Source organism: Mesoplodon densirostris, chromosome 8 (genome assembly GCF_025265405.1).
Source record: "Mesoplodon densirostris isolate mMesDen1 chromosome 8, mMesDen1 primary haplotype, whole genome shotgun sequence".
NCBI classification, from domain to species: Eukaryota; Metazoa; Chordata; class Mammalia; order Artiodactyla; family Ziphiidae; genus Mesoplodon; species Mesoplodon densirostris.
Window position 1 is genome coordinate 78,644,488 of NC_082668.1, and position 26,369 is coordinate 78,670,856.

General features: G+C 43.5%; 1 protein-coding gene across 5 annotated transcripts in view; it reads left to right on the forward strand.

The window, feature by feature from the left end:
- The window catches only part of TANC1 (tetratricopeptide repeat, ankyrin repeat and coiled-coil containing 1), a 238,992-nt gene that overhangs the window by 129,354 nt on the left and 83,269 nt on the right, over positions 1 to 26,369 (forward strand). For 4 of the 5 annotated variants that reach the window (XM_060106241.1, XM_060106238.1, XM_060106236.1 and 1 more), the window contains exons 4-5: positions 15,483 to 15,587; positions 25,927 to 26,057. In XM_060106241.1, the coding sequence (XP_059962224.1) occupies positions 15,483 to 15,587; positions 25,927 to 26,057 (236 nt within the window). The remainder of the gene's footprint in view (positions 1 to 15,482; positions 15,588 to 25,926; positions 26,058 to 26,369) is intronic. The other variant, XM_060106239.1, reaches the window with a different exon arrangement.

Below are 26,369 nucleotides of genomic sequence, written 5' to 3' on the forward strand. Positions count from 1 at the left end.
TTACTGTGCTGTACACCCGAAACTAGCACAATATTATAAATTGAAGTATAAATACTTCAATTTAAAAGTAATAAAAATAGGAAATATATTGAAGTAAATTTTACTTAAAGCTGAAAATTATCCATTTCAAATAGGAATCACAGAGTTAATCAGTTAGATACTCTGATATGCCACATTTTAAAAACGTTACAAATTCTTTACTACACATACTCCCTGATTATGCCCAGTGGTGCAAACTTAATCTTAGCCGTAACACAGTTGTTTTGATACTTTGGGTTTGACTTCTTTTTTCTTCAACTCTTCATTTAATTCTCAACCTTGCTCAGATTGCAGGACAACCAATATGATTGATCAACGGAGGCAAGGTGAGGTTGGGGCCAGGAACTCATGATCTCAGTATGCCCCAGTATTAGGATTAAGTTTGGCTTCAAGAAAAAAAAAAATCAAATATGTAGTCGCTTAAACAAGATAAAAATGTGTTTCTCTCTCTCTAGTTAATGGTCTAGAGGTACGTGGCTCGGAGCCTTGGTGAGTTCAAGGTGTCGTCAAGGAACCTAGCTTGGTGCTCATCATTGGTGTTAGTTTCCTGGGGCTACCACAAACTTGGTGGCTTAAAACAACAGAAATTTATTTTCTCACACTTCTGAAGGCTGAAAGTCAGAAATCAAGGTATCAGCAGAATTGCATCCCCTGTGGAGACTAGGGAGAATCGGTTCCTTACCTCTTCTAGCTTCTGATGGCTCTTAGTATTCCTTGGTTTGTGGCTGCGTCATTCCATTCTCTGTCTCACATGGCCTTCTCTGTGTGTGCTGGTCTGATCCCCCTCTGCCTTTCATTTTTTTTTTTTTTTTTTGTGGTATGCGGGCCTCACTGTTGTGGCCTCTCCCGTTGTGGAGCACAGGCTCCGGATGCACAGGCTCAGCAGCCATGGCTCACGGGCCCAGCCACTCCGCAGCATGTGGGATCTTCCCGGACCGGGGCACGAACCCGTGTCCCCTGCATCAGCAGGTGGACTCTCAACCACTGCGCCACCAGGGAAGCCCTGCCTTTCTTTTATAAGGATACTTGTGATGATTATTGTAATGGCATTTGGGGCCTACCTGGATAATCCAGAATGATGCTTTCATCTCAAAAATCCTTAACCACAGCCACATGGACCACTTTTCCAAATGAAGTAACGTGTACGGATTCTAGGGATTGGGTCCTGGACATACCTTTGGGAGCTGTTATCAGCCTACATTCCCTCTCACCACAAGGTCACCTCAGTGTCCTGTAGGAGTGTTGAGTACCACCTGGTATGTCATCATTTCTGCCAGAAAGGGGCCTCTCCCAGCTGGGTTGGCGCCCTTTAAACAGTCCTTCTTGAATTCCCACCCAACACTCACTTTCCTCTCAGTGGCTGCCAAGAAGGCTAGAAAATGCAGCCTTTTATTCATTTAATGTGCTGTGCTGCTAAAGTGTGATTTTTCAAAAAAGCAAAAGTATGACATGTAAATATAAAAAGGTCCTGTGTCAACAGTTTTATTTAGCTCATTCATTAAGGCAGGAACAAGCAAGACATTAAGACCAGTTTAAATGAGAATTTGGATTACAGGGATTTATAGTCTCTGCCAGACAAAATTCATATGCATTGCTATCAGTTTTTTTGCAATTCGCAGAGCTGTAAAATAGTTCCGTTGATAGGAAGTCAATCAAGAAGAGTACACACCTATGGAATGAGATAGTCTGGAGAGTCTGCTTTACATAAACAAGCCCCAGCACCCCTCTGAAGGGATATCCTGTGATCTCTCATTTCTTTCCAGGTATTGGGTACTTTTAAAACAGTGACCAGTTAAAAACCAGGGCTCTCTTATCAAGGTGCAAGGGGATGATAGATGCTGGGGCTGGCCTCTGGCTGGTTCTGCCTCTCAGTGGGTCAGAAATGTTTACCCAGGATAGAAATTTTGTGCAGTTAGAGTCACTCCCCAGCACAGAATGACACCCTCAGTCAGGCCCACTCTTTTTTAATTAAAAATTTTTTTCACTTTTTTTTTTTTGCGGTACGCGGGCCTCTCACTGTTGTGGCCTCTCCCGTTGCGGGGCACAGGCTCCGGACGCGCAGGCTCAGTGGCCATGGCTCACGGGTCCAGCCACTCCGTGGCATGTGGGATCTTCCCAGACTGGGGCACGAACCCGTGTCCCCTGCATCAGCAGGCGGACTCTCAACCACTGCGCCACCAGGGAAGCCCCACTTATTTTTTGATTTACGTAGAAAAAAATTATTTTTGCTCCATGAGCTTTGGCAGATACATGGAGTTGTGTAAGCACCACCACAATCAAGCACAGAACAGTTCCTTCACCCCAAAATATTCCCTCATCCTGCCCCTTTGTAGTCAACCCCTACTCCCTGGCAACCACTGATACGTTCTCCAAGACTTTAGTTTGCCTTTTCCAGAATGTCATCTAAATAGAAGCATACATTATACAGCCTTTTGAATCTGGCTTCTTTCACTAAGCATAATACATTTGAACTTCATCCATGTTGTAGTGGGTGTCAATACCTCTTTTTTTTCCCCAATATATTTTTCTTATTGAAGTATAGTTGATTTACAACATTGTGTCTTACCGCTTTACTTTTTATTGCTGAGTAGTATTAATTTATTGCATGGACATACCGTCGTTTATCCATTCACTAGTTGAAGGACATTTGAATAGCTTTCAGGGTTTTTTGGTGATTATGAGTAAATGTGTATGCATGTATTGCTATAAATACATTCATACGGGTTTTTGAGTAAATTTATATTTTCATTTCTCTTGAGTCAATGCGTAGTTGTGGAATTGCTTGGTGATATGTTAAACGTATTAATTTAATTTTATATGAAAATGCCGACTGTTTTCCAAAGTGGTTGTACCATTTTGCATTCCCACCAGCAGTGTAGGAGAGTTCCTATTGATCTGCATCCTCGCGAGCAGTTTTTAATCATCAAAAAATTTTTTAAAAAATTTTAGCCATTCTACTAGGTGTGTAGTGGTAGCTCATTGTCCTAACTGGATCTTAATGGTCTCAGTGCAAGCTAGTCAGGTTGTAACTAACATCCAAGGATAATCTTTTAACCTAATCTAATTAAACTCATAAAGTCTCCTTCTATCCAGGGTAACCATTAGAGATATTTCTCTGTATAAACTGTTGGATCCTGCATCTCTCTCACCTTTCCTTGCCCTTGATCTTGGCACCCTGAGCATAGGTAGAAGGGTTAACTTTACACAGATATGACAGGATGAGTGCCATTGCAAGTGTGTGTGAGGACGGAGCTGAGGAGAGTTTCAGGTGTTTCCTTCTGTTGCCATTATCTTTGTGACATAAGACCCGAGGGTTCCTGCAGAGGCGGGAGGGTGGGGTGTGTGTGTGCACCAGAGCTTTGTTTGAGGAGGATGGGCAAGTCTGGACCTGGGCCCTGAGGAGGATGGATTGCTGCTGTGTGAGACAGGACTACTCTTCTCCTGCCCTCTCCAGGATGGTTTAGGAGGGTCATGGAGCACCTGCCAACAGGTGGGACCTCTGGATAGACTGGAACTCTTGCTCTTTCCTCCCACCCCATCCCTTCCCCCACAGATCTCCTGCCCTTGGCAAAAAGAATGAATGAGGGTTAGAACAGGATTCCGCAGTAGCCACTGTACTGAATGAATATTTGAAAAAATAACCCCGAATCATAAAAGTTATTAGTTTATAGCAAATATGTATAATTTATTCAAAAAGCAGAAAGGAACTTTTTCTTGTCAAAATTAACATTTGTGTACCTACTGAGTACATGACACTTTGTGGCAGCCAACAAAAGAGGCATGGCTTTCTTCCTTCAGCTGCCTTTTTGTTTGTTTGTTTTTTTGTTTTTTTTGTTTTTTTTGTTTTTTTTTGCGTTACGTGGGCCTCTCACTGCTGTGGCCTCTCTCGTTGCGGAGCACAGGCTCCGGACGCGCAGGTTCAGCGGCCATGGCTCACGGGCCCAGCCGCTCCATGGCATACGGGATCCTCCCCGACTGGGGCATGAACCCGTGTCCCCTGCATCGGCAGGCGGACTCTCAACCACTGCGCCACCAGGGAAGCCCCTTCAGCTGCTTTTATTCTGTGTGGGAATGGAAAAAGTAAATCACTCTGTCTCCCACCTCTGTGCAGGCCCTCTGGGAGGAAGTGATGCCACCCCCACTGCATCCTCAGGCCCAGTTCAGGTCCCGTCTCTTCCCTCTACTGTTTTCCCCAGTCACTTAACACTGTGGGCTGGGCAGCTCTTTCTGTCTAATCTTCTTATTTGATTGGAAGCTGCCTCAGGGCATGGACAAGGTCCTGCATTGCTAACCCCAGTGGTGTATCAGAATCATCCCAGTGCTCTGGGGGGGGGGGGCTGAGAAGTTGCATTTCTAACAAGATCCCAGCTGGTGCTGTTGCTGCCCGTCCAGGGATCGCACTTGGAACCCTCAGGGAAAGAAAGTTCTCGAGGGCCCTGCCTCCCTGTTTCTGGGGTCTTTACTTCACCACGCAGCACAGGGCTCATCTCCTGCTTAATATCAGGAGAACTCCTTCCCCCTTATGGGCTCCTTCCCTAGTTCCTTAGAGAAACTGAAATGATTCCAGGAAGGACTCCGATCTTTTTTCTAGGGACATCTTAGAACCAAAGTTTGTGGTTATTCATTTATTTGTGATGGTTTGGTTAGTGATTCTTACTAGCAAAACAAAACCAACTTCAGGTATTAGATTCTTTATGGTAAATTATAACTACTACCAGTAGTTACAAGACGTGAGGGCTAGAGTTTTCCTCCCTGTAAACTCACTCAGGTATGAATGAAAACAAGGGTCAGATGGCATTCTGCCCATATAGCGGTTTATTAGCAGTCTGGCACAATGCAGTCATATCGCCTGTTTTATATGCCTAGTAAAGTTCCAGCTCTGTCCTTTTAGAAGGGTCGCTGCCCTGATGGCACCTCGCATTCAGTGTTTACCTGTAGCAAGTATGGCAGCATTTCATGGACAACATGTTAGTTTTCTACTGTAGCCCTAAGAAATTACTACAAATATATCAGCTTAAAACAAATTGATTATATTACAGTTTTGTGGGTTGGAAGTCCAGGCACAGCCTGGCACAGTGGGTTCTCTGCTCTGGGTTTCACAAGGCCCAGCTTATGATGTTGCTGGGACTGCATTCCTTTCTGGGGCTCAGGGAATGAAATATTCCTGAACTCATTCAGGCTGGCTGAGTTCAGTGCCAAGTGGCTGTAGGACTGAGGTCCTCATTTCCTTGCTGGCTCTTGGCTAGGTGTCATTCTCAACTTCTAGAGGCTGCCTGCATTCCTTTGCATGTGGCCCCCTTCCTCCCATCTTCAAAACTAGCAACATGCCAAGTCCAGAAGGGCTGAATCCTTCTGAGGCTTTGAGTCTCTCTGACCATCTCCACTGCTTTCTGTCTCATTTCACCTCATACTCTTAACTCAGATTGCACTGACTTGCTACCCTTCTCTCCTTACACAAGGCCCCAGGCCCTTGTAAAAAGGCTTCTGGAAGTTCTGAAAGCCCCCTAGGGGACACATCACATGTATTCATGAGATGAAGACTGACTTCAGTCTTCCTCTTCTGCTTTTAAGGGTTCATGTGATTACATGGGGCCCACTCAGTAATCCAGAATGATCTCTCTAGTTGAAGGTCAGCTGGTTAGTAACCTTAATTCTTTTTTTTTAAATTTATTTATTTTATTTATTTTTATTTTTGGCTGTGTTGGGTCTTGGTTGCTGCGCGCAGTCTTTCTCTAGTTGCAGCGAGCCGGGGCTACTCTTCATTTTGGTGCACAGACTCATTGTGGTGGCTTCTCTTGTTGTGGAGCACGGGCTCTAGGCGTGCGGGCTTCAGTAGTTGCAGCACTTTGGGCTCAGTAGTTGTGACTCGCAAGTCCTGGAGCGCAGGCCCAGTAGTTGTGGCGCAAGGCTTAGTTGCTCCGTGGCCTGTGGGATCTTCCGGGACCAGGGCTCGAACCCGTGTTCCCTGCATTGACAGGCGGATTCTTAACCACTGTGCCATGAGGGAAGCCCAGTAACCTTAATTCTTAATCCCACCTGCAGACTCCCATTCACAGTAATACCTGGATTGTGTTTGATTCAATAATCAGGGCCTGGGAATATTGGAGTGACATCTTTGGAGTTCTCCTTATCACAGACAGAACTTCAGTTATCCTGACATTTTTGAATCAGAGGCCAAATAATTCCCTGGAATTAGCAGCTGGACCTCCAGCCACTTACTTACCAAGCCTATGGCACATCTGTGAGGGCCAGCTAGATTTTTATCTGCCTGGGTCATACATGGGCCAGGGTGCTTCTGTGATATTTCTAGTCTATCCTCTTTCCTCAAATACCATGAATTCACCACTGAAAAGAGGTTTCCAGCAACTATAATACTATAACCTGTGTGAAATTCCATTTCTAACCTCCAGGGTGCTAATTAGCGTAACCGTGGTGCTGGTTGCTGATAAGGATGGCTAGCTGACCAACTTGGACTTGTGGTGGCCTTAGCTGTTGTGTGTGGCCTTCTGATTAAAAGCTAGTTAACTATTCCAGGAGCCTGTATTTCAGATTAAGACAAGTAATTGCCCTCAGGCAGGAGATTAAAGGCAACGGACAGACACACATTTATACCACACTGTTTATGTTGAAGTGTTTTTTTTTTTTTTTTCTTTTTGCGATACACTGTTGTGGCCTCTCCTGTTGCGGAGCACAGGCTCCAGACGCGCAGGCTCGGCGGCCATGGCTCACGGGCTCATCCGCTCTGTGGCGTGTGGGATCCTCCCGGACCGGGGCACGAACCCGTGTCCCCTACATTGGCAGGCAGACTCTCAACCACTGCGCCACCAGGGAAGCCCTGTTGAAGTGTTTTGAAATAAAATTCAGACGCTGTGATAAAGACCCTTGTCCCCTCAACTGAGAGCTTCGGGGAAGTGCCGTCACATCTTGTTGTCACCCTGTGCCTGGCACGCAGTGGATGTGCAACAGATACTTGTTGAGTAAATAAATAAGGTGAATGAATGCATTTCCATGCTGTAATACATGAAAACTTAGATACAGTATAGGAACAGCATGGCAGACAAAGTGCATTGGGAGAAAGTGGAAACATTGCTCAGGGTCCTTTGAACTGAGAGTTTATTGTATTCATGGTGCTGTAAGCATGCACACTGCAAGCTGAGACTTGCAAATCTTTGCCAACATTTATTTTAACGATGCTTTATTGAAAGGGGGATGGCTCCATTTCGATAGACTCTTTTCCTACTAGATTTAAGTGCCTTAATGGCAGTGCACGTTTACATCGCACGGTGCCTGTGCATCGCATGAGTAAATAAAGGCTGTCCACCCTTCTCAGTGCACTCTTACAAAAAATAAGGTATTCAAAATAAGAAAAAGGAGGCCTAATGAGAGTAATGTCAGGTAACTTTCGTATTTCGTTACCCATTTTTTCCCTCTTGCCTCTGCTTTTTTTCTTCCCTAGAATTAGCAGTCTGAATTTCCCCAGACCTCACCTGTCTTTGGGTAATGAGGTTACAGGAGTAATAACTCAGATTACACTGACTTGTTGCCCACCTCTCTTCACACAAGGTCCCAGGCCCTTGTAAAAGTGTTTCTGGAAGCTTTGGGAAGCTCCCCAGGGGCACGTCATGTGTTCACGACCAGGGATGCTCTGGCCGCTGGGGCAGCTGGTGCTTCTCTCCCGGAGCCCTGCCCCACACCAGCTCCCGGTACCCAGGTGTTATTCCCTGGAGCTGAGTCCGTTCAAGTAGCATTTTGGGGTTTTATTTACAGCCTCTCTGCTGCTGCTTGTAGGAGAAATCCAAGTGATGGATGACACACTGTGCTTGAAGTTGCCCTCCCCTTGGGCCGAGGCTTTCTGACTGAGTCAGTTCATCATTTGGCTTCTTCTTCCTCAAAGTGAATCTTCCCAAGAGGCTCTCACCCCCCATAGATAGGCCTGGGGGCAGTCCTGCCAGTTCACCTGCCCAGCCTCACCACAGCGTGGGACAAAGTGCTCAGAGGCAAGGCCACGTTCCCTCCATCCCATAAGCTCAGGCTAAGTCTTCCCCTTTCTCAGTCCCAAAGTGCATGTCTCTCCCTCTCCCCACAATGCTTGCTTTTGGGTGTAGGGGAGGGAGAAGGGCCAGACTTTGGAAGCTCTGTGCAGGTATTGTGCTCTTTAAAAATCCAAGACTATGGGCTTCCCTGGTGGCGCAGTGGTTGAGAGTCCGCCTGCCGATGCAGGGGACACGGGTTCATGCCCCAGTCTGGGAAGATTCCACATGCCGTGGAGCGGCTGGGCCTGTGAGTCATGGCCGCTGAGCCTGTGCGTCCGGAGCCTGTGCTCCGCAATGGGAGAGGCCACAACAGTGGGAGGCCTGCGTACCGAAAAAAAAAAAAAAAAAAAAAAAAAAAAATCCAAGACTATGATCTGATAGTTTACCACAGTTTACCATTTCTTACTGACTATTTAATGACGTTTGCCCTAGTGATAAAGGTACCCCCGCCCTCCCCGCCCCCCCCCCCGAAAGGAATCCTCTTCCTCATCCTTTTTATTTTTCTTATCTTGTTGTGAACATTTCCCAGTGTGAGATGAAAACTCAGACCAGATAAAATCAACAGGAACCTTTACTGTGAAAGTTCAAGATGGTAAAAAAAAAAAAAAAAAAAATCTCTAAAATGATTGATAACACAGGAGGGTCACTTTTCATAGTCTCCAGATGTCGTGAAAAATGTAAGATCTGCTTTAAATGCAGTAAGTAGCCTCAGGTGTTCTGTGTCCCAAATTTTGCTTTCACACACACACACATATATATATATACATATATATATATATATATATAAATATAAATAAAATTATTTTAACTGAAGCATTCAGAAATGAGAAGTAACCCCTGCCCTTCTCTCTCTCTCACTGCCTAGAGATAAAGCCCAGTTTGGTTTATTTCTGCCATTCCTTTAAAAAAAAATATTCCTTATATGGTCGTTTCTAAGCAGCAAAATAGTCAGCTGTGTGATTAAAATGTCAAAAGGAGTAGGAAAACTGGCCACTGGGAAAAGTGTATTTGGAGATTTACATAAAGGCAGGAAAGGCACCAGGGAGAAGGCTGTGCTCCAGGTTGTAGACCGATTTGATTAATGGAGATTGCCCCTCCCCCACCTCCAGCTGACACAAGCCCTTCTGTACAGTGCAAGGAGCTTGCAGGAGCTCTTCTGTGCCGGCTGCCTACTGGGTACCTCTGTAACCTCTTTGGGGCACACTGTATGTTTCTCTTCATCTTGAGAGCCCTTTATCTTTAAATTTGAGAGCCCCCTTCCCCTGTATCACAGAGTAGAGAATGGGGGGCAGAGGAGGTGGGGAATCGGGATGAGGAAAGGGATCCAGAGTATGAACTGGGTGTAATTTATGATCAAGAACAATTCCCGTTTATCTTAAACCTTGTAAACTGGGCAAGTTGGTGCCCCATCCATGGCCCTAGACCCTGCTCAGACCCTGCCAGAAGGGTGGTCTTCCTTAGAGGTCCCGCCTGTGGTGACCTGTGCTTTGCATACTTGATACCTTTGCTACCAAAGTATGGCCCATGGTCCTGACTATACCTGATAAGTGCATCAAAATCTGCATCTTGACAAGACCCCCACGGCATTCTTATGCCCAGTTAAGCTTGAAAAGTGCTTTATACCAGTGTCTTGGGTCCCCAGGAGCGACTGGGTGGCAAGGCCAGTGAGACAAGGAAGCACATTGGCTTCTGGATGAGCCCATTTTCAAGCTAATACCTGACAGTCTTGTTTTTAAGAGCCTCTTGCCTTAAACAGTTAGGAGCCCACATACCATGCTTTCTGGGTAATTATTGTATTATTGGATTCTGGTTAATTTGGGGGGATTAACATGAGGGCGCTTGGTTTACATAAAGAGGGGAAGTTATTTTAGGTAGTTTATGCTTGGGAATGTTGAGCATTCATTGTAAACAAAAGCTGTGTGTAGAAAGGTGCTGGGCAGTAGTTTCCCCTGAGTAAGGGGGGTGTTAGGGGGATGGATTTTTCAGTTTTGATCTCTGTTGATAAAGAATGTGGCCACTTCATTTAGAAGGAGTTTTTCATTTCAGTGGCATAGAACTCAGTGCCATTGTGGCTTAATAGACGGCAGATTAGTGTAAGATCAGTGATTACAGTAGGTCTTAAATGGTGTGGCCTCGGTTGTCTGTCCTGCAGTCAGTCTGGTCAGCTGACCACCTCACTAGACCCTGAAGGCCCTTGTTATAGGGCCCCCTATGTAGTGGAAACAGTAGCTCTTCTCTTTCTGGAGGGTACCTCCTATTAACCCTGGTTCCTCAGGGTTTCTCTTTTAACCCGTTATTGTTATTTTCTTTTAGGGTGGGGTCTTTCCTTGAGTGTCTGATAATTTTAGTTTGTAAGTAAGTGCAAGGTACTAAAAAGCTGATTGAAAGGTAAGGTTGGTGTGTGTGTGTGGGGGGGGCAGGCTTTACGGTTGCGTGATTGGTCAGGGATCCACCATTTCTTTGAGGGCTTGTCCCCAACTGTTTCTCGTCCCAGGGAGGAATCCTCTAATCTATTCCTGCTTGGTGTGCAAGCTTGCTGTCAGCATTTTCACAGCTGGGGCAGGGGGTGTGGAGAGATGCATCTGGGGCCCACCAATCCACATGGAGAATTTTTCTTAAGGCCAGTGTTTTAGTGTAGCACTCAAGAGTTTAGCTGTTGAATCTCCACGGTCTTGGAATTCAGCCTTTCCAGGGGAAAAGCTCTGCTTCCAGGATGAAGGAGGGAATGCTTCCTGGTTTGGGAAGGGGTTCTATGGGTCTTACTCTCCCTTCAATAGATTTCCAACCCATGGTCCTGCGTTCAGCCCTGCCGCACCCCTGCCTTCAGAGGTGTCTGCTGTCTAGGAGGCTGAGCCCTTCCTCCCCCGACCCCCAGCCCTAACCTTTTCTGCTGTGCTTCATCCATGCTTCTCGGCAGTCTGTTTCCACTTTCAGAAGTTTGGTTTCTTGCCTGTGGTTGTCTTCTTTTCCCACTGGTCTCTCTTAAATCCCTTTACTGCAACTTTAATGGTGTTTTGAAAGGGAGTGAGGGCAAATGAGTGTTCATCTGCTGTGTTTAATGGAAAGTGCCCAAAGAGTCTCTAACGAGCGATTGAGGGGGAAAGAAGAAAACCTCTGTAGTTATAAATTTATCTGGTTTTATAGCATTTGAGGTTCAGCTGTTTGTGAAAAGCAATTTAAATAAAAGGATCATGTTGGAGAGCAGTGGTTTATATTCACTTCGTAATATTTCAACTCTTAGTAAAAGGAGAGATCAGAGACAAGTGAGTATGAATAAAAGATTTGCTGAATGTATAGCCAAGACCTGTGGATTTGGTGGTGGAAGGTTCCACTGCCCTGGCCTTTTCTAGAATTGCCTATTTAATCTGAATTTCATAGTTTGATAAGTGCTGAATGGTGATTCAGTACATGGGCTTCAAACCTGCACAGACCACAAAACCATTTGAATTCCTGCTTTGCCATGTGTGGGCCATGAGCAAATTGTTCCACTGATTTGAGCCTCAGCTTCCTGACCTAGAAATGGGGGAAATAGTGCTTTTCTCCCAAAGTTATTTGGATCGAATGAATTAATGTATGTAAGTGCTTAGCCTTGTGTGGTCACTGAATACAGTTGTATTTACTTTGTTACGTTCTAGGTCTCCTTTTGTCTCCAGCCTCACAGGTTGCTATGCCAGGCACTGTGCCAAGTGTGGGAACCTGAGAGACCTGCCCTCTGCTTTCAGGATTTTCCCCTTAGAGCTGAACTCTCCCTCATTCATCGTTTAGCTCTGGGAGGTACTGAGGTCCGAACTGGAGAGGGAGGGAGACTGTATTTGAACCTAGGTCTGCCCAGGTCTAGAAGTTCTGCTCTTTTTTTTTAAATTAATTTTTATTGTAGTATAGTTGTATACAACATTGTATAGTTACAATGTTGTGTTAGTTTCTGCTGTATGTACAGCAAAGTGAATCAGTTACACATACACATATATCCACTCTTTCTTAGATTCTTTTCCCATGTGGGTCATTACAGAGTACTGAGTAGAGTTCCCTGTGCTATACTGTAGGTTCTTACTAGTTGTCTGTTTTATGTATAGTAGTGTGTATATGTCAATCCTAATCTCCCAATTTATCCCTCGCCCCCTTACCTCTTGGTAACCATAAGTTTGTTTTCTACATCTGTGACTCTATTTCTGTTTTGTAAATAAGTTCATTTGTACCATTTTTTAGATTCCACATTTAAGCAATATCGTGATATTTGTCTTTTTCTGTCTGACTTACTTCACTCAGTATGTCAATCTCTAGGTCCATCCATGTGGACCTTGTAATGCATGGCATCCATGGCATCCATGTAATGCAAATGGCATTAGTTCATTCTTTTTTATGGCTGAGTAATATTCCATCGTGTGTATGTACCACATCTTCTTTATCCATTCTAGAGGCTCTACTCTTAACACTGTCTCCTTAGTGTTGAGTATTTCTTACAGTGAGGGGTTGGCCTCTGAGTAGAACACAGTTACAGACAAACAGATGGGCATAGATGCTTTCTGAAGGCTCTGGGTGACATTGAGGTTCACATTCTAACCATTCCTAACAACAGCTGTACATCCATGTGAAATAGCCCCCATTTGAAGAGAGTGCTTATTATTAGAGAACATCTTTGAAGGATGTGTGGCGTAGGTAGATTGCCTGGAAGTAGATCTATTTAGATTGGTTATTACTATACGCTGAGGAGTTAAGGTGAACAGAATCTTACAGGTACTTCATGAGTGGTGCATGGTTGCTGGTTGGGGCAATGTGAATCATTGGACGATAATAATAAAAGGCTTTAGCTCCCTTGAGTTCTTTAAATGGAGGAGAGCAGATGATGAGAAAAAGATGCCCTTGATCTCTTTTTTTTTTGTGCTACGCGGGCCTCTCACTGTTGTGGCCTCTCCCATTGCGGAGCACAGGCTCCGGACATGCAGGCTCAGCGGCCATGGCTCACGGGCCCAGCCGCTCCGCGGCATGTGGGATCTTCCCGGACCGGGGCGTGAACCCACGTCCCCTGCATCGGCAGGCAGACTCTCAACCACTGCGCCACCAGGGAAGCCCCCTGCCCTTGATCTCTTTTACCATAGGGAGTAGGTTGGGAACCAAGAGTGTGGAACGGTTCTCGTATTTGTCCATTCCTGCCTGCCCTGTTCAGGCTCTTCTTCCAAGTTGCTGTGTCCTTCACAGCAAATATCATTGTTTCCCCTTGCCCCCCAGTCTTTCCCTTCATGCATATTTATATATGGATAAGTGTGTATTTTTGATGAAATCTCAATTGTATTTTGTGTACTGTTGTATAGCTTACATTTTCCACTTAATTTTCCTTCTCTCCACCCCTCCCCCCCCAAACCATTCCACTTTAACCTTTAAAAACATTCCCTTTCTGACAGGGTTAAAGCAATTATGAAGACAACCATATGGTTAAATACTACATTAACCATTTTAGAACCATGATTTCTAAAGTCTGAAATAATACCCCTATCTGTCAAGCTCTATAAGCTTCTTTGATAATGCAGCCTATTTTCAGATGTGGTACATTATAACTGGCTGGGAATTATTAGAGTGTTTTTATAGTAGTGTAGATGCTTTTGCAGTAAACCTTTAGGTGGCAGCACTTTCACCGTAAACCACATTCTGAACAGAATTTCTCAGATGCATAAGATGTTTGACACAGAAGGATGCTCAGAATCCACCTGACTTACCCCGTCAGTGTGCAGTGATGGAGCTGAGGACCTGGGAGGGGCAGGGCTGTGGCTCAGGGTTGAACAGGAGGGAGATCTGTGAACCACTGTCTGGCACTCTTCCTCCACCCTTTCTCTTACTGATGTGAAATGTTGCCTGTCTCTGTGGCATTGTTAAAAGCACACTTTAAGTATAAGGCAACCAAGGAAAATAAGAGTCAAGTGGATGATTCTGGACCAAAATGTAATGGGCTGTTTGAAAGGACCAGACAGAATAGGCAGTCTTTTTTTTTTTAAGCAGCTTTATTTAGATATGATTCACATACCATACAGTTCACTCATTTGAAGTGTACACTGCAGCAGTTTTTAGTATATTCACAAGTTTTTGCAACCATCAGCACAACCTAATTTTAGTCCATTTTTATCACCACAGACCCCTTAGCCATCATCACCCCACAAGCCCGCACATCCTCCAGTCCCTGGCAACCATTCATACTTTGTTTCTATAAATTTGCCTATTCTAGATATTCCATATGAATGGAGTCACATAACATGTGGTCTTTGAGGACTGGCTTCTTTTACTTAATTTTTTACTTTATTTTTTTTTTGGCTGCAACGCGTGGCATGTGGGATCTCAGTTCCCTCGTGACCAGGGATCGGACCCACGTCCCCTGCATTGGAAGCACAGAGTCTTAGCTACTGGACCACCTGGGAAGTCCCTGGCTTCTTTTACTTATCAAAATATTTTCAGGCGTTGTCCATGTTGTAGCATGAATAAGTACTTCATTTCTTTTTATTGCCCAGTAATGTTACATTGTATGAATATATCACATTTTGTTGTCAGTTGATGGACATTTGGCTATTATGAATAATGCTGCTACAAGCATTCATGTACAGATTTCTGTCTGAACATACATTTACATAGAAGTGGATTTGTTGGGCCATATGATAACTCTATATGTGTAAACTTCTGGGGAACCACCCAGCTGTTTTCCAAAGTGGCTGCATGTGTGCATTGCCACCAGCAACGTGTGAGGGTTCCATTCGTTCTAATTCAGAATTCCAGATTTTCTGATGATAAGTTGAGGATGAAGGGGAGGTGAGAGAGATGATTCTCAGGCTCTCTTGTGTCCCCGAATCGTATGCCGGACTGCCTGTTCTGCCTTTCCGAAGATAGCTGTGTCAGCTACTAAGAAACCAGCCGGCTTCCCTGCCCCACACAATTGCTTTGCGTCACCAGGCTGATAAAATGCCTGCGGTCTGTGGCCGCGCAGAGCATACTGATGTTGTAGCCTGGTTGTTTGTAATCCTTGCCTCCTGACTTGGGAGATACCAGCAACCTGATCATCTTGGTCCCAGTTAGAGGAAAAATTCCAAATAAAAAACCCTTTGCCACAAGCCGTCCAGGTCTGGACATGTCAAAATCACTTATGTGACATACACCAAAGACAGCTGTAGAGACTGCACAGCAAAAGAGCAGCTTTTGTTTTTGTCAGAGTTTATATTCTCCAAGCTGAGCTTTTATAGCCCTTTCTTTGGCAGCCCAGACTGGACGTTCTTACATCTGTACTGAAATGACAGTGTGTGTGTTCAAGGGAGGGGAAGGGGCCGGCTCTTCCTTTAGGCCTATCTGGGTCCTGGTGAGGACACACACTGTACATTCTGAAGCTTTGTTTGCAGCTGGAAAAAATTAGCCACACTCAGATCTTTCCCGCTGCAGGTCCTGTCAGGAAGCCCAAGTATGTGGAAAGCCCCAGAGTGCCTGGAGATACAGTCATAATCCCGTTCCGAGACGTGCCCAAGCCAACAGAGCCCAGTGAAAATGGTAAGAATATATTTTCAATGATTTTCCCCCTTAAAGATTTTACACCATGACACTCCACTTCTGAATGAAACTTGAGTGCCTCTTGCAGGAATGCTTTGCTAAACTGAATGTATCTGGGAGGTGGTTTTCCTTGGGCAGTTATAGAGATCTGTTTAGTTAATGTAAATTCTTGGGATTATGTACACAGTGTAGGAATAGTTGAGTGGGTGCATATGCATTGTTTACAGGTTGAGACTTAACTTCCTGTCAATTTTGACCTTCCTGGTTCGGGGGGACATGAAAAGCCAGCCAGTAGACTGCTTCCAAGATTTTGTTTTGTTTTGTTTTTTTAGTGCTCCGTCGTTTTAGAATATTCAACAGCAGGCTTTGGCTGAAAAGCTGAAACTGTAGCTAGACAAAGCTTATAATAACTAGCTTTCTTAGAAGCATTTGGTAGCTTTTGAAAGCTGCTTATTTTTTTTTTAAACATCAAAAGTTTTTCTTTAGAGAATGTTGAAGTAGAGGCAAAAAAATATCCAAATTGATTGAAACTTTTCATGAAGACACTTTATATTTTGCCTTTTTCCCTATATCTGGAAATACATGTAACAGACGTTACATACTCTAGCATTTCGTAGATGTATTAATAGTTCTTTATTTTTTTTAATCGATTCCAGAATGTACCTGTTTGTTTCTTTCTCTGGGGTGGGGGGTTGTGTCCCCAACTCACAACTCTAAGGTCTTTAATTTATGTGTTTTGAACGTACATCCTGTTTTCCTGCAGAAACACATGGTTAAGAATCCTGGCATATGTAGAGAAGCCTGTTGTACCCCCAATATGGACACAAGTTTATGTAGTAATGCTGAAAGAGAAAACTCACCCATATTTCCACCTTGGAAGACCTGGCATCCTCCTCTCCCTAATTGTGGGTGGAGAGGGATATAGCTTCTTTATGTTCTACCACTGTATGTGCATTTCATGTTTCTGCTGAGGCATAGGAGGGAGTGGATACGAAGTATAGGACATAGTAGGAACATGGAGTGGGGTGTTAGTGGTGGTGGTGAAAATAAAACTAAAAAAGAGCTGAGTGTGAGGGGTTGACAGAAGATGAAAATCAAGAAGAGGGGTTTGGAGTGGGCAGGGGTCGAGATGGGACCAGGAGCTGAGCATTCTGGGCAGGGAAGAGATGCTGTTGCCTGCATCTTGGCATGAGAAATGCCACTCTTTTTCGTTCTGTCCAGGCACCCAGCCGTTTGGTTTAGGTAAGAGGTTCTCACTAGGATTTGTGCTGAGGAGGGGCAGGGCACCAGGTGTGTGGTGGTGCAGAGGGGAGGGTCCACAGTGCTGTCTGGTCAGGATAGCCGGAAACCCTGCAGACACGAGGACCCTCCTGGTTGTGAATTCACATGTGCAAGGTGTCTGTGGGTCAATCTTCTCGCTCATTTCTATTCTGGGTGTCAAAAAGAAAGTGAAAACCTGTTCCTCTGAAGTGAATATCAATAATCTGAATTTACTGAGCTGTCTGCCCATTTCAGAATAAGCCTGCCCCCCTTTGCCCTCATCCCCACCTGCCTTTGGAGTCCTGGTTGGTTATGCCCCTGGCATTTGACTGGTGTGGACTCCATTATGTGACGCCTTCCTCGGTGGCCAGGAGTCCTGTTGACATCCTGTCTAGGGTTTAGGGCTCCCCCTGGGGTAAGAATGAGGACAAATTTGGGACTTTTATTGGGCAAAGAAAAGAGGTTATAAAATAGTTCCCGCTGTCAACTTTTCTCCCCTTGCCCAAGGCAGAATTGGCTTTCTTAGGGGAGGAGGTATTCTTATGCTTGGCTGCCAGCTGAGCTAAATTCAAGCAGAGTGATTGATATTGTTGGTGTAGCCTGCAGTCTGCAGATGTGCTTACTCTCGAGACCCTAACTCCTGGATTCAGCGTCATCAGTCTCCATGGGGACTGAAATTATGACATACCCGGGCTGCAAATACACACCAGGAGTTTCCAGAAGTTTCACCTAGAGTTAAGAAGAAGGGTACATTTCCCCTTTTTTGGGCGTTGGGGAAAGGGGCGTAGTTCATGCTTGTGGGCACATGGTCTTTCGTGGCTAGCCACGAAGCCGGTGGAAGCCCCAGGAGAGTTATCGGTTGGTTGATGAAGAGGTGTTTGCCTAACAAAATTTAACTTGATGATTAGTAAACGATGGTGTGTTTTGTAATCCCCATGGAATCCTTTACATTTCAATGGGGTTAATTAAGTTTGCCATATTAAAGTACAAATTTTATGTCCAGGTCACTGAATCTAAAGGCGAGGCTGGAGCAAACTAAAACTAATTGAGTTTGAGTATTAACCCAAGCATGTACAGATGCATGCATGATGGACTAAATCCTAGTTTCTAGGGTTTCATAGTAGCAGCATTACTTAAGTTTTAATTAAAAATTTGGGCTTATACTTTCCATATTTCCTTTGGGCTTTTTTAAAAAGTCTCTAAGACACTTTTCTGGATGCTGTCAATAATAGCATTTCAGTAATCCCCAGACCAACAAACTATTGACAACAGCCCCTCATGAAATGCTTTTGAAATTCCCATAGACTCGTGAAATATCAAGTTATTCCTAGATGTTTGAAATACCCTTTCCAGACTAAGCTGCCTCACTTTATGGTTATGTTGCTCCATAAATTCTTGACTCTTAGCTCTCTGAAATTTAAATCAAAGTAAAACAAAACCAATGAGCACTCTGAATTTATCCATTAACTTATAAGTAGTTGTATTTATGTGAAATCTGCTTATTTTAGCCATCTGGGTAGTGGGATATATGATATGGGCAGATGAACATTTTTATTATAAGCAAAGAAGCTGTTTATTAAAGTTTACATTAATCTGGAAACACCTTTATGGAAAGAGATTCTACTTTATTCAGTATTTTTAAATATTTTGGAAAAACAGCACTTTCTACTCTGACAAAAAGAGTGACTTAATGAGGTCCTCAAACAAAATACAATCCCCTTTTTCCTGTCAAATGATCCTAATAAGCTATGTGTCATATAGAGTAAGTTCTTCACAAATAAGCTTCCTATTGCTAAACCAACATATTGTTTAAGGGGAAAATGTCACCCACAAAACAATACCTCTGCCTTAAGGGAAAATAAAAAACTAGATAAATTAGGGAGGGTTATTAGATTATAATAGGATTCACAGCTATGTTTCTTGGAATTAGGGGCAACCATAATCCATTTAGGTTCGCTTCAATCTGTCATTAGCTACTTGAGCAAGCTTTGATGGGGAGGGGTGAGAAAGTTTTAGTCTTATGAGTCATTGCTTGGTGAAGTCTCAAAATACGACGAAACGGGGCTTCTCTGGTGGTGCAGTGGTTGAGAGTCCGCCTGCCGATGCAGGGGACACGGGTTCATGCCCCGGTCCGGGAAGATCCCACCTGCCGCGGAGCGGCTGGGCCCGTGAGCCATGGCCGCTGAGGCTGTGCATCTGGAGCCTGTGCTCTGCAACGGGAGAGGCCACAACAGTGAAAGGCCCGCATACTGCAAAAAAAAAAAAAAAAGAACAGGATCAGGAAAAAAGTGATACAGGAAGATTCCTGAGGAATTGCAAGGATCTGGAAGCCGTAAGAGACAAAGATGATGACATCAGGGTTTTGAGACTACATTAACCAGACACTAGGAGAGGGGGACCTGTCCATTTTGGTTTGAGTTCAGTTTCAGGCATTGTTGAGTTTGAGGTCTGGGAACATCTAGGCAAAAGTGTCCAATGAACAGTTGGAAAAATCAAACTGGGGCTTAAGAAAGAGCTCAGGAGGTAAACTGGGCAGCCTTTTACTTAGAGGGAACGTGATGAGATTAGGTGCATTACACTAGGGAAAAGGTCATTGAGAGAAGAGACCTGAAAACCTTTGGTATTTTATCCTTGAGCTGTGAATAAGGTAGAAGAAGCACCAGCAAAAGGGTAGAAGAACCCACAAGACCACACAGTATCCATGGGTTTCCCCTCTGAGTGTCTGATGTGACAGTTGCCACTTTTTTCCTTCGAGAGCAGAGTATCTGCCAAGGTCAAAACTTTACAGGAAAATCAAAAGAGGAGATGGGCCATGAAAAGAAAGTTACTGTGCCTAATAGGGCTGTTTTAGGAGGCTTGTGAAGGTGAATGCGTTTAAGTTGTAGGTATGTGATAAGGAAATGGAATTAATTGGTGAGGATAAACCACCTCTCTTTTACCCCTAAGAAGCTGAGCAAGTAAGGGAAGATGAGAGATCAGTTAGTAGGGTGAAGGGAGTCTGCGACTATGGTTTTATTTATTATTTTTATGAAAAAGAATTTAGTACAATTGAAGACTTAAAGGTTCTACAGGAGTGGGACATGGACTTCTAGGCATCCCTAAGACCCTTGCAGAGGGTCTGTGAAGTCACAGCTCTTTGCATAATAACACTAAGATATTTCCATTTCTTTTGCATTGACAGTTGCAGTGATGGTGCGAGGGCAATTGTTGGTAAGACTTCTGATGCCTTAATACACGTCAGAGTAGGGGCTCCTGCTATTCTAGGGCTACATGTATTTTTTTTTTACCAACACCCACTTGCATCAGAAATAATAATTCACTGGAAAATGTCCTTGATGAAGCCCTAAAAATAATGAATTTTGAGTCTTGACCCTTGAATACCCATCTTTTTAATATTCTGGGTGATGAAATGGGAAGTCCGCAGAAAGCACGTCCACTGTGTGCTGAAGTATGATGGCTGTCTCAAGGAAAAGCACCTGTGTGATTGTTTGAATTGCAAGCTGAACTAGCCTTTCTTAAAAAAAAAAAAAAAAGAACATCATTTTTACTTGAAAGTACAACTGACAAATCAGGGTTATTCATAATTGGGTATTTGGACATATATTTTCTCGAAAAGGAACAAAATGAACACATCACTTCAATTAAACAAACAAACAAACAAACAATCCTGACAGGGATTAGTTGCCAATGATACAATTTGACCTTTCGAATGAAAATTAGGTTTGGGGGAATTTGCATGTGTCACAAAGAGCTTGATGGCTTCCCAAGACTTTTCTATTGAGATCTGTGGTGATGTTAATGAATGTGATATTTTGGTGTTGTATAATAAAATGTGTCAACACTTGAAAGATCTGCAAAACCAGTATTTTCCAAATGACCCAGTGCATGACGTTACAAAATCTTGCATGGGTAAAATCCATTTGAAGCATAAAACAGACCATTGGATTTTACTGTAACAGAGTACAGAAAGTTCACTGATTCAGATTCAGATCAACATTGGAACTAACCTTTAAGAAATTGCTACTTGTCAAGTTTCAGGGAGGTGTCACAGAAGAATATATGTAATTAACTGGAAAGGTTCCTCCCTTTCCCAACTATTCAATACATTGCTCTCTAAAGCCACAATTCTTCACATGCTTCAACCCATAGAACCTATCACAACAGATTGAATGCAGAAGTAGACATTAGAATCCAACTGTCTTCTATTAAATCAGACATTAAAAAGAATTTGCAAAAATGTAAAACAATACCATTCTTAACTTTTTAAATTAAAATACGGTTATTATTAAAAATGTTATTTGTTAGTGTAATTGTTATTAACCTAAAATGGATTAACATAGATCTTAACATTCTTAGTTTTAATTTCAAACATGCTAAATATCAATAGACATAACCCATATAAGCCCAAGCTCTTTGGAGTTCTTAATTTTTAACAGTGAGCTCTGATACTAAAAAATTTGAGAACCACTGGCTTAGAGGAAGGAAAAGAGAGGGAGACAATAAAAATAGGTGAGAAAATTGATTCACAGACTAATAGTTATCTAGACTGGAGAGGATGAGGACTTAAAGTGGCAGTGTGACAAGAGAAAAAGGCGAATTCAGGAAACATTTTGAAACAGGAAATGGTAAGATTTGGTAACAATTTCAGTATGGAATGCATGAGATGAAAAGCCTAAAGATAACTTATATGGTAACTACCTTTTGGTATTCCAGACTAGAAACCAGTTATTGACAGAACCAGATCAGGTTCATGGATAGATGCACCTCTGTAAATAGTATTTTGGGAAATTGAAGGAGGAGGGAATGGCGATGCCTTAGGAGAAGGAGTAAGCAGAAAGAAACAGGAAAATGTTTGTGGAGTAGAAGGCAAGGAAGGCAAGAGGTTTAGCAAGAAGCAGGTCCTAGACAGGTAGAGGCAGAGGAAGGGATTTAACATCAATCAAGGCTGTGTCTCACTTAACAGACTTGATTCGGAAGTACTGTCTTGGAAGCTGATGTTAAGTCAGTGGTTCACGGTTACGTGCTAGTGAATAGCCAAGCGTCATCAACAATGCCCAGCGCTCTGTTGAGTTTGAGGAGGATGAGAGTGGAGAAAAGGCTTCTCTTTTTTATTTTTATTTTATTTTATTTATTTATTTATTTATTTATTTATTTATTTTTACATCTTTATTGGAGTATAATTGCTTTACAATGGTGTGTTAGTTTCTGCTTGATGGCATTATCATTGGTAATCCCCAGGCACTTCCAAGGTTCTAATAGCGTCTGGCTTTAAAGAAGGCAGAATGATTATATGGGAAATGAAAGCAGTTAAGTGTGGGCCAAGTTGGAGCAGTTTGATAGCAGGAGGGGATTTGTTGTCTTGAAGGAATAGTGATTTCAGAAAAAGTTAAGGCAGAAAAATTCTGAACAGAAAACTGTTTTTTTTTTCGGTAAGAGAAATATATGCACATTAAATATAGAAAGGAAGCCATGAAAACAGAAAATGAAGTAATAGTGAGAAAGTGGGCTCTCAGTGTTAAAATTGGTAGAAATAATGACCAACTTTGATACAGTGTTTTATCTCGAAGATATTCAGCTTATAAGATGTTTCTCACATTTGTTTTGAGCTTCACAATCTATAAGAAGTAGGTGATGGCCACTTCCCTGATGAGGAAATTGAGGTTTAGAGAAGCTCACGCTGTAAGGGTTCCAGAATGGCTTTAGTGTGGGGATGTCTTTTCCTCTGAGCCTGTAGTGGGGGAGGGTGAGGGGATAGTTACTAAGGGGACAAATAGGTTTGAAGTTAGGATGGAGCCAGTTACCTTGTGGACCGTACCTGGATGTTGGCACCCCAGATGTGATCTAACAGATGTGAATAGGTAAAAAGAGCCAGGCAGGGAGTGATCAAAGAAATTCCCTTTGCCAAATCCATGTGATTATTCCACAGTGGTGTAATAGTGAAGATTTCATGAGAACATTATTGGGAGGAATATCGCTCTCCACTTACCTAACGGGTTCCTAGGGAGTGTGAGGCCAGATACTCTCTCACCTCCAGCTACAGTCATCATAAGTTCTTTGGATACTTAAATCTATGAGATGTTAAAGCATTGCTATGAGATGAGGTCTTTCTCTCCAGCCCTTATCCCACTGCTGTGGGGTAAGGTACACCCATTATTGATGAATGATTTAATATTAACTCCACAAATGAAAATAGACTGTATAGAGTATCCCATTGAATTTTAGTTTGGGAGTCGTTTTGGAATCATTAGCTCCAAGAAAATCCTATCTGACTGTTCAAATCTCAGTATTTGGTAATTGACTATGGAAGGACAAATATATTTCCATTTCACAGTTGAGGGTATCAGTGTGTCTTCCCAGGCAACTCATCTCCCCCAAAACGGTACTGTCACACTTCAGCCAGGGGTCCTTCTGCCAGAATGAAAAGTTCAGCGAGAGACACTCTGTGCATTAGGGAAGGAAAGATGCGGACAGCTTGACGTGGATTAAGGAATTCAGACCAAAGGGGACTTCTGAGGGGAAGGTCACTAGGATGACATTTTAGTAGAAAGAGTAATATGAAAAGACAGTTGGGAAACTTCTGGGAGAAAGAAAATTGTAGTGGCTTAATGGATGCCAGAACTGCGGTAAAGAACATCTGTTCATTCCTCCCAAACCTGGGTAGATTTTTCGAACGTTGGTAGCCAACAAAGACCAAATTGAACAGTTAAGAGAACAAGTTAATGATGAATTTGGGCATCTCTTGTCTCTTCAGGAGACTGGAATGGCCACTGCTCCCCAACTTGTCTGAAGGGGGGAGGTTTAGAGGACTAGTTGTCTTTGAATTTATATATACACACACACACACACATATATATGTGTGTGTGTGTGTATATATATATATATATATATACACAATGATATACGTATATAAAATTATTATTTTTTTTAATGAAAACCTTGACCATCTGGGGCGAATCTGCTGCCTCCGGCCCCCCTCCCACCCAGGACCTACACAGGATGTGGGTCTCAGAGTGAGCCATTGGTTGTGGCCCTGTTGGTAGTCAGGGTAAATTTCGTGACAGCAGCTGCCAAATGGGAGTAGTTTTTGGCTCTTTCCCCAGAGTATTTCAGGTTGAACCAGAAGCTAGACATTCTGGGGCAGGTCACAATTGGGAAGCAGTGTAGAGATTGTTTTGAGAAGAAAGGGGGGTGTGGAGTAGGGAAAGTGCTGAGTTCTGGCCCCTCACCCACTTCTTCCCCTTTCCAGCTGCATCCTGTTCTCTCCCTCCGGTCCAGCTGTCACACCTAAGATAAAGTAGCTGCCCTGCCTGAGCCTTGGGGCAAGGGAGGGTGGCACTGATCCTGTTCTGAAGTGGTCCAGCCCTTGGGTGTGCCTGGGTCACGCTGATTTGGTTCGGTTCCTGGTTTCCTTTCCCCAGTGCCCATGTACCTTAAGAGTCAAAATGTGGTTGGAGATCTCTGGTGGGAAGGGACCTTCTGTAGAGTGGCTTTGAGGGTGTGGTTGACCTGCCCTGGGGTGGCTCCCTTACCCCTGTCATTGGCTTGGGGCCACTGCTCCTTCATGTTATGGGTTTATCTCAAATGATCCAGAAACATCAGGGCTCTTTTAACCCACAACAAGCAAGCCTTGGTTATTTTATCTCTGCAGTATTCTAGAGCAGCTGAAAAATATCCAAGCTGGGAAATAGCTCTTCTTCTCACCCTGAACATTGGGAGCTTTTGAGAACAAGCAAGGGGTTGGGGCACTTTTCCTTCCTTGAAGATACAGTCAGCCTAGTTCCCCTTATAGCTGCCATCCTGGGAGCATGACTTAGCAAAACTGATAATGTGGGTGAGGATAATACAGATGGTCTTCCCAGCTCTGCTTATGTTGATTTTTGTAGTTCCTTACAAAAAGCAAAGTTAGCATTGAACTTTGATGCTGCTGTTGTAGCTCAGAAGTAATATCTCGAATTTGTTCTTTCCTCATTTTATTTTTCTATGACCTATTACCTATTATCTGCAGATTTCCCCATCCAGGGAAAATTGTTCATGAATGTATGGATCTAGGTACCTAGACAATTAACAAAAAACAACAAAACGTTAAGATGAATGACTATTATGGGTTGTATGTTGTTCTTAAGTTCTAACTTTTGTAGGCACAGTTAACTTTATACGTTATTTCATTCCCTGATGGATGCTGACTTAAAACTGTAAGAGAGCTGTTAGAATGATGCGAATATCATTTTGTCCACCAAAATTAAGTTCCCTTAGGCTTTGGATACAAGGTTAACCTACAGCTCAACATTTAAGTCAAGTCCAACAATAAAATTCTCTTGAGTGCACAAAGCAAGATGACCAGCCTTAGGGCATGCAAACATGCCCTGTGACCTTCAGGTAGAACGTGCTTCCAACCTTACTGTGGAGTGTGCTGAGAACACAACCGATTTTTCTGCGTCTCCCCATGGACAGTAGGGTGTACTACTGGGTCCTGTCTCTTGGGACACAGTTCATTGGGACTTAAGATCTTTGTTTCAACATGGATCCCTGATGATTGACCCTTGGGTTGGAATCCTGGTTTTGACTTTCACTCCTAGGGGGTGTGCACAGGAAGTTTCCACTGAAGTGGTCATGCCTCTTTCTTGTTACATGAGAGCTTACATTTTCCCCCCGCATCTAATAGCTCTGGCAGCATGCCACTTGGATTTTACTTTATTTCAGCCTCCTGTTGGCATTGGACACACTGTGCTCTTCAAGAGTAAGATGAGGAGTAGGCCTTTTTCTGCCTTTGGTGTCTGAAGTACCCATTTTTCATGACATGGAAATAGGAATTGCCATCAGAAAATGACACCGTGTCTTCTGATTCAGGTCAACAATTTCACCCTTTGCACTTGGAGTTTCTCTTTTACTGTTTGCTTAACCTGTCACAGTCTCTTAATTAGAATGTATTGCTGGCGGACAGGCAACATTGTCAAACTTTGTGCGTTTTATAAAAATATGCAAAAGCACCAGACAAGCAGCTGTAATGCCAACTCCTCCAGATGCAGATACTGAAATTCCTGAGAGGGGCGTCTTTCATTGTTTTCTTTCTTTGTTCCAGAAGCAAAGGCCGATAATGAACCGAGCTGTTCGCCAGCGGCTCAAGAACTGTTGACAAGGCTGGGATTTTTACTGGGAGAAGGGATCCCAAGTTCCACACACATCACCATTGAAGAAAAAAACGAAACCATGGTAATGTCCGAGGAAGGCACTGCATGTCCTGCTCAGAGGATGAATGAAGGCATGACCGTCTTCCCCCCTCCCTGAGTGGGGAGGTCATTGTTCGGGCCAAATGAGTCTGGGCTGCTGTGTATTGAAATTCATTTCAACAGTGTGTTTGTGAAGCTTTGTAGTTGAGGTTGGGGCGGTGAGGAGAAGCAGAAGGGTGTAGAACTTACGAAAATGTCCACATTAACCTTCTGATCACCACCCAGAGAAGGGTAGCGGAATGAATTATAGCGGCTGAGAGAATTCCTTAGTAATGACACTACTTTTATCTCTATA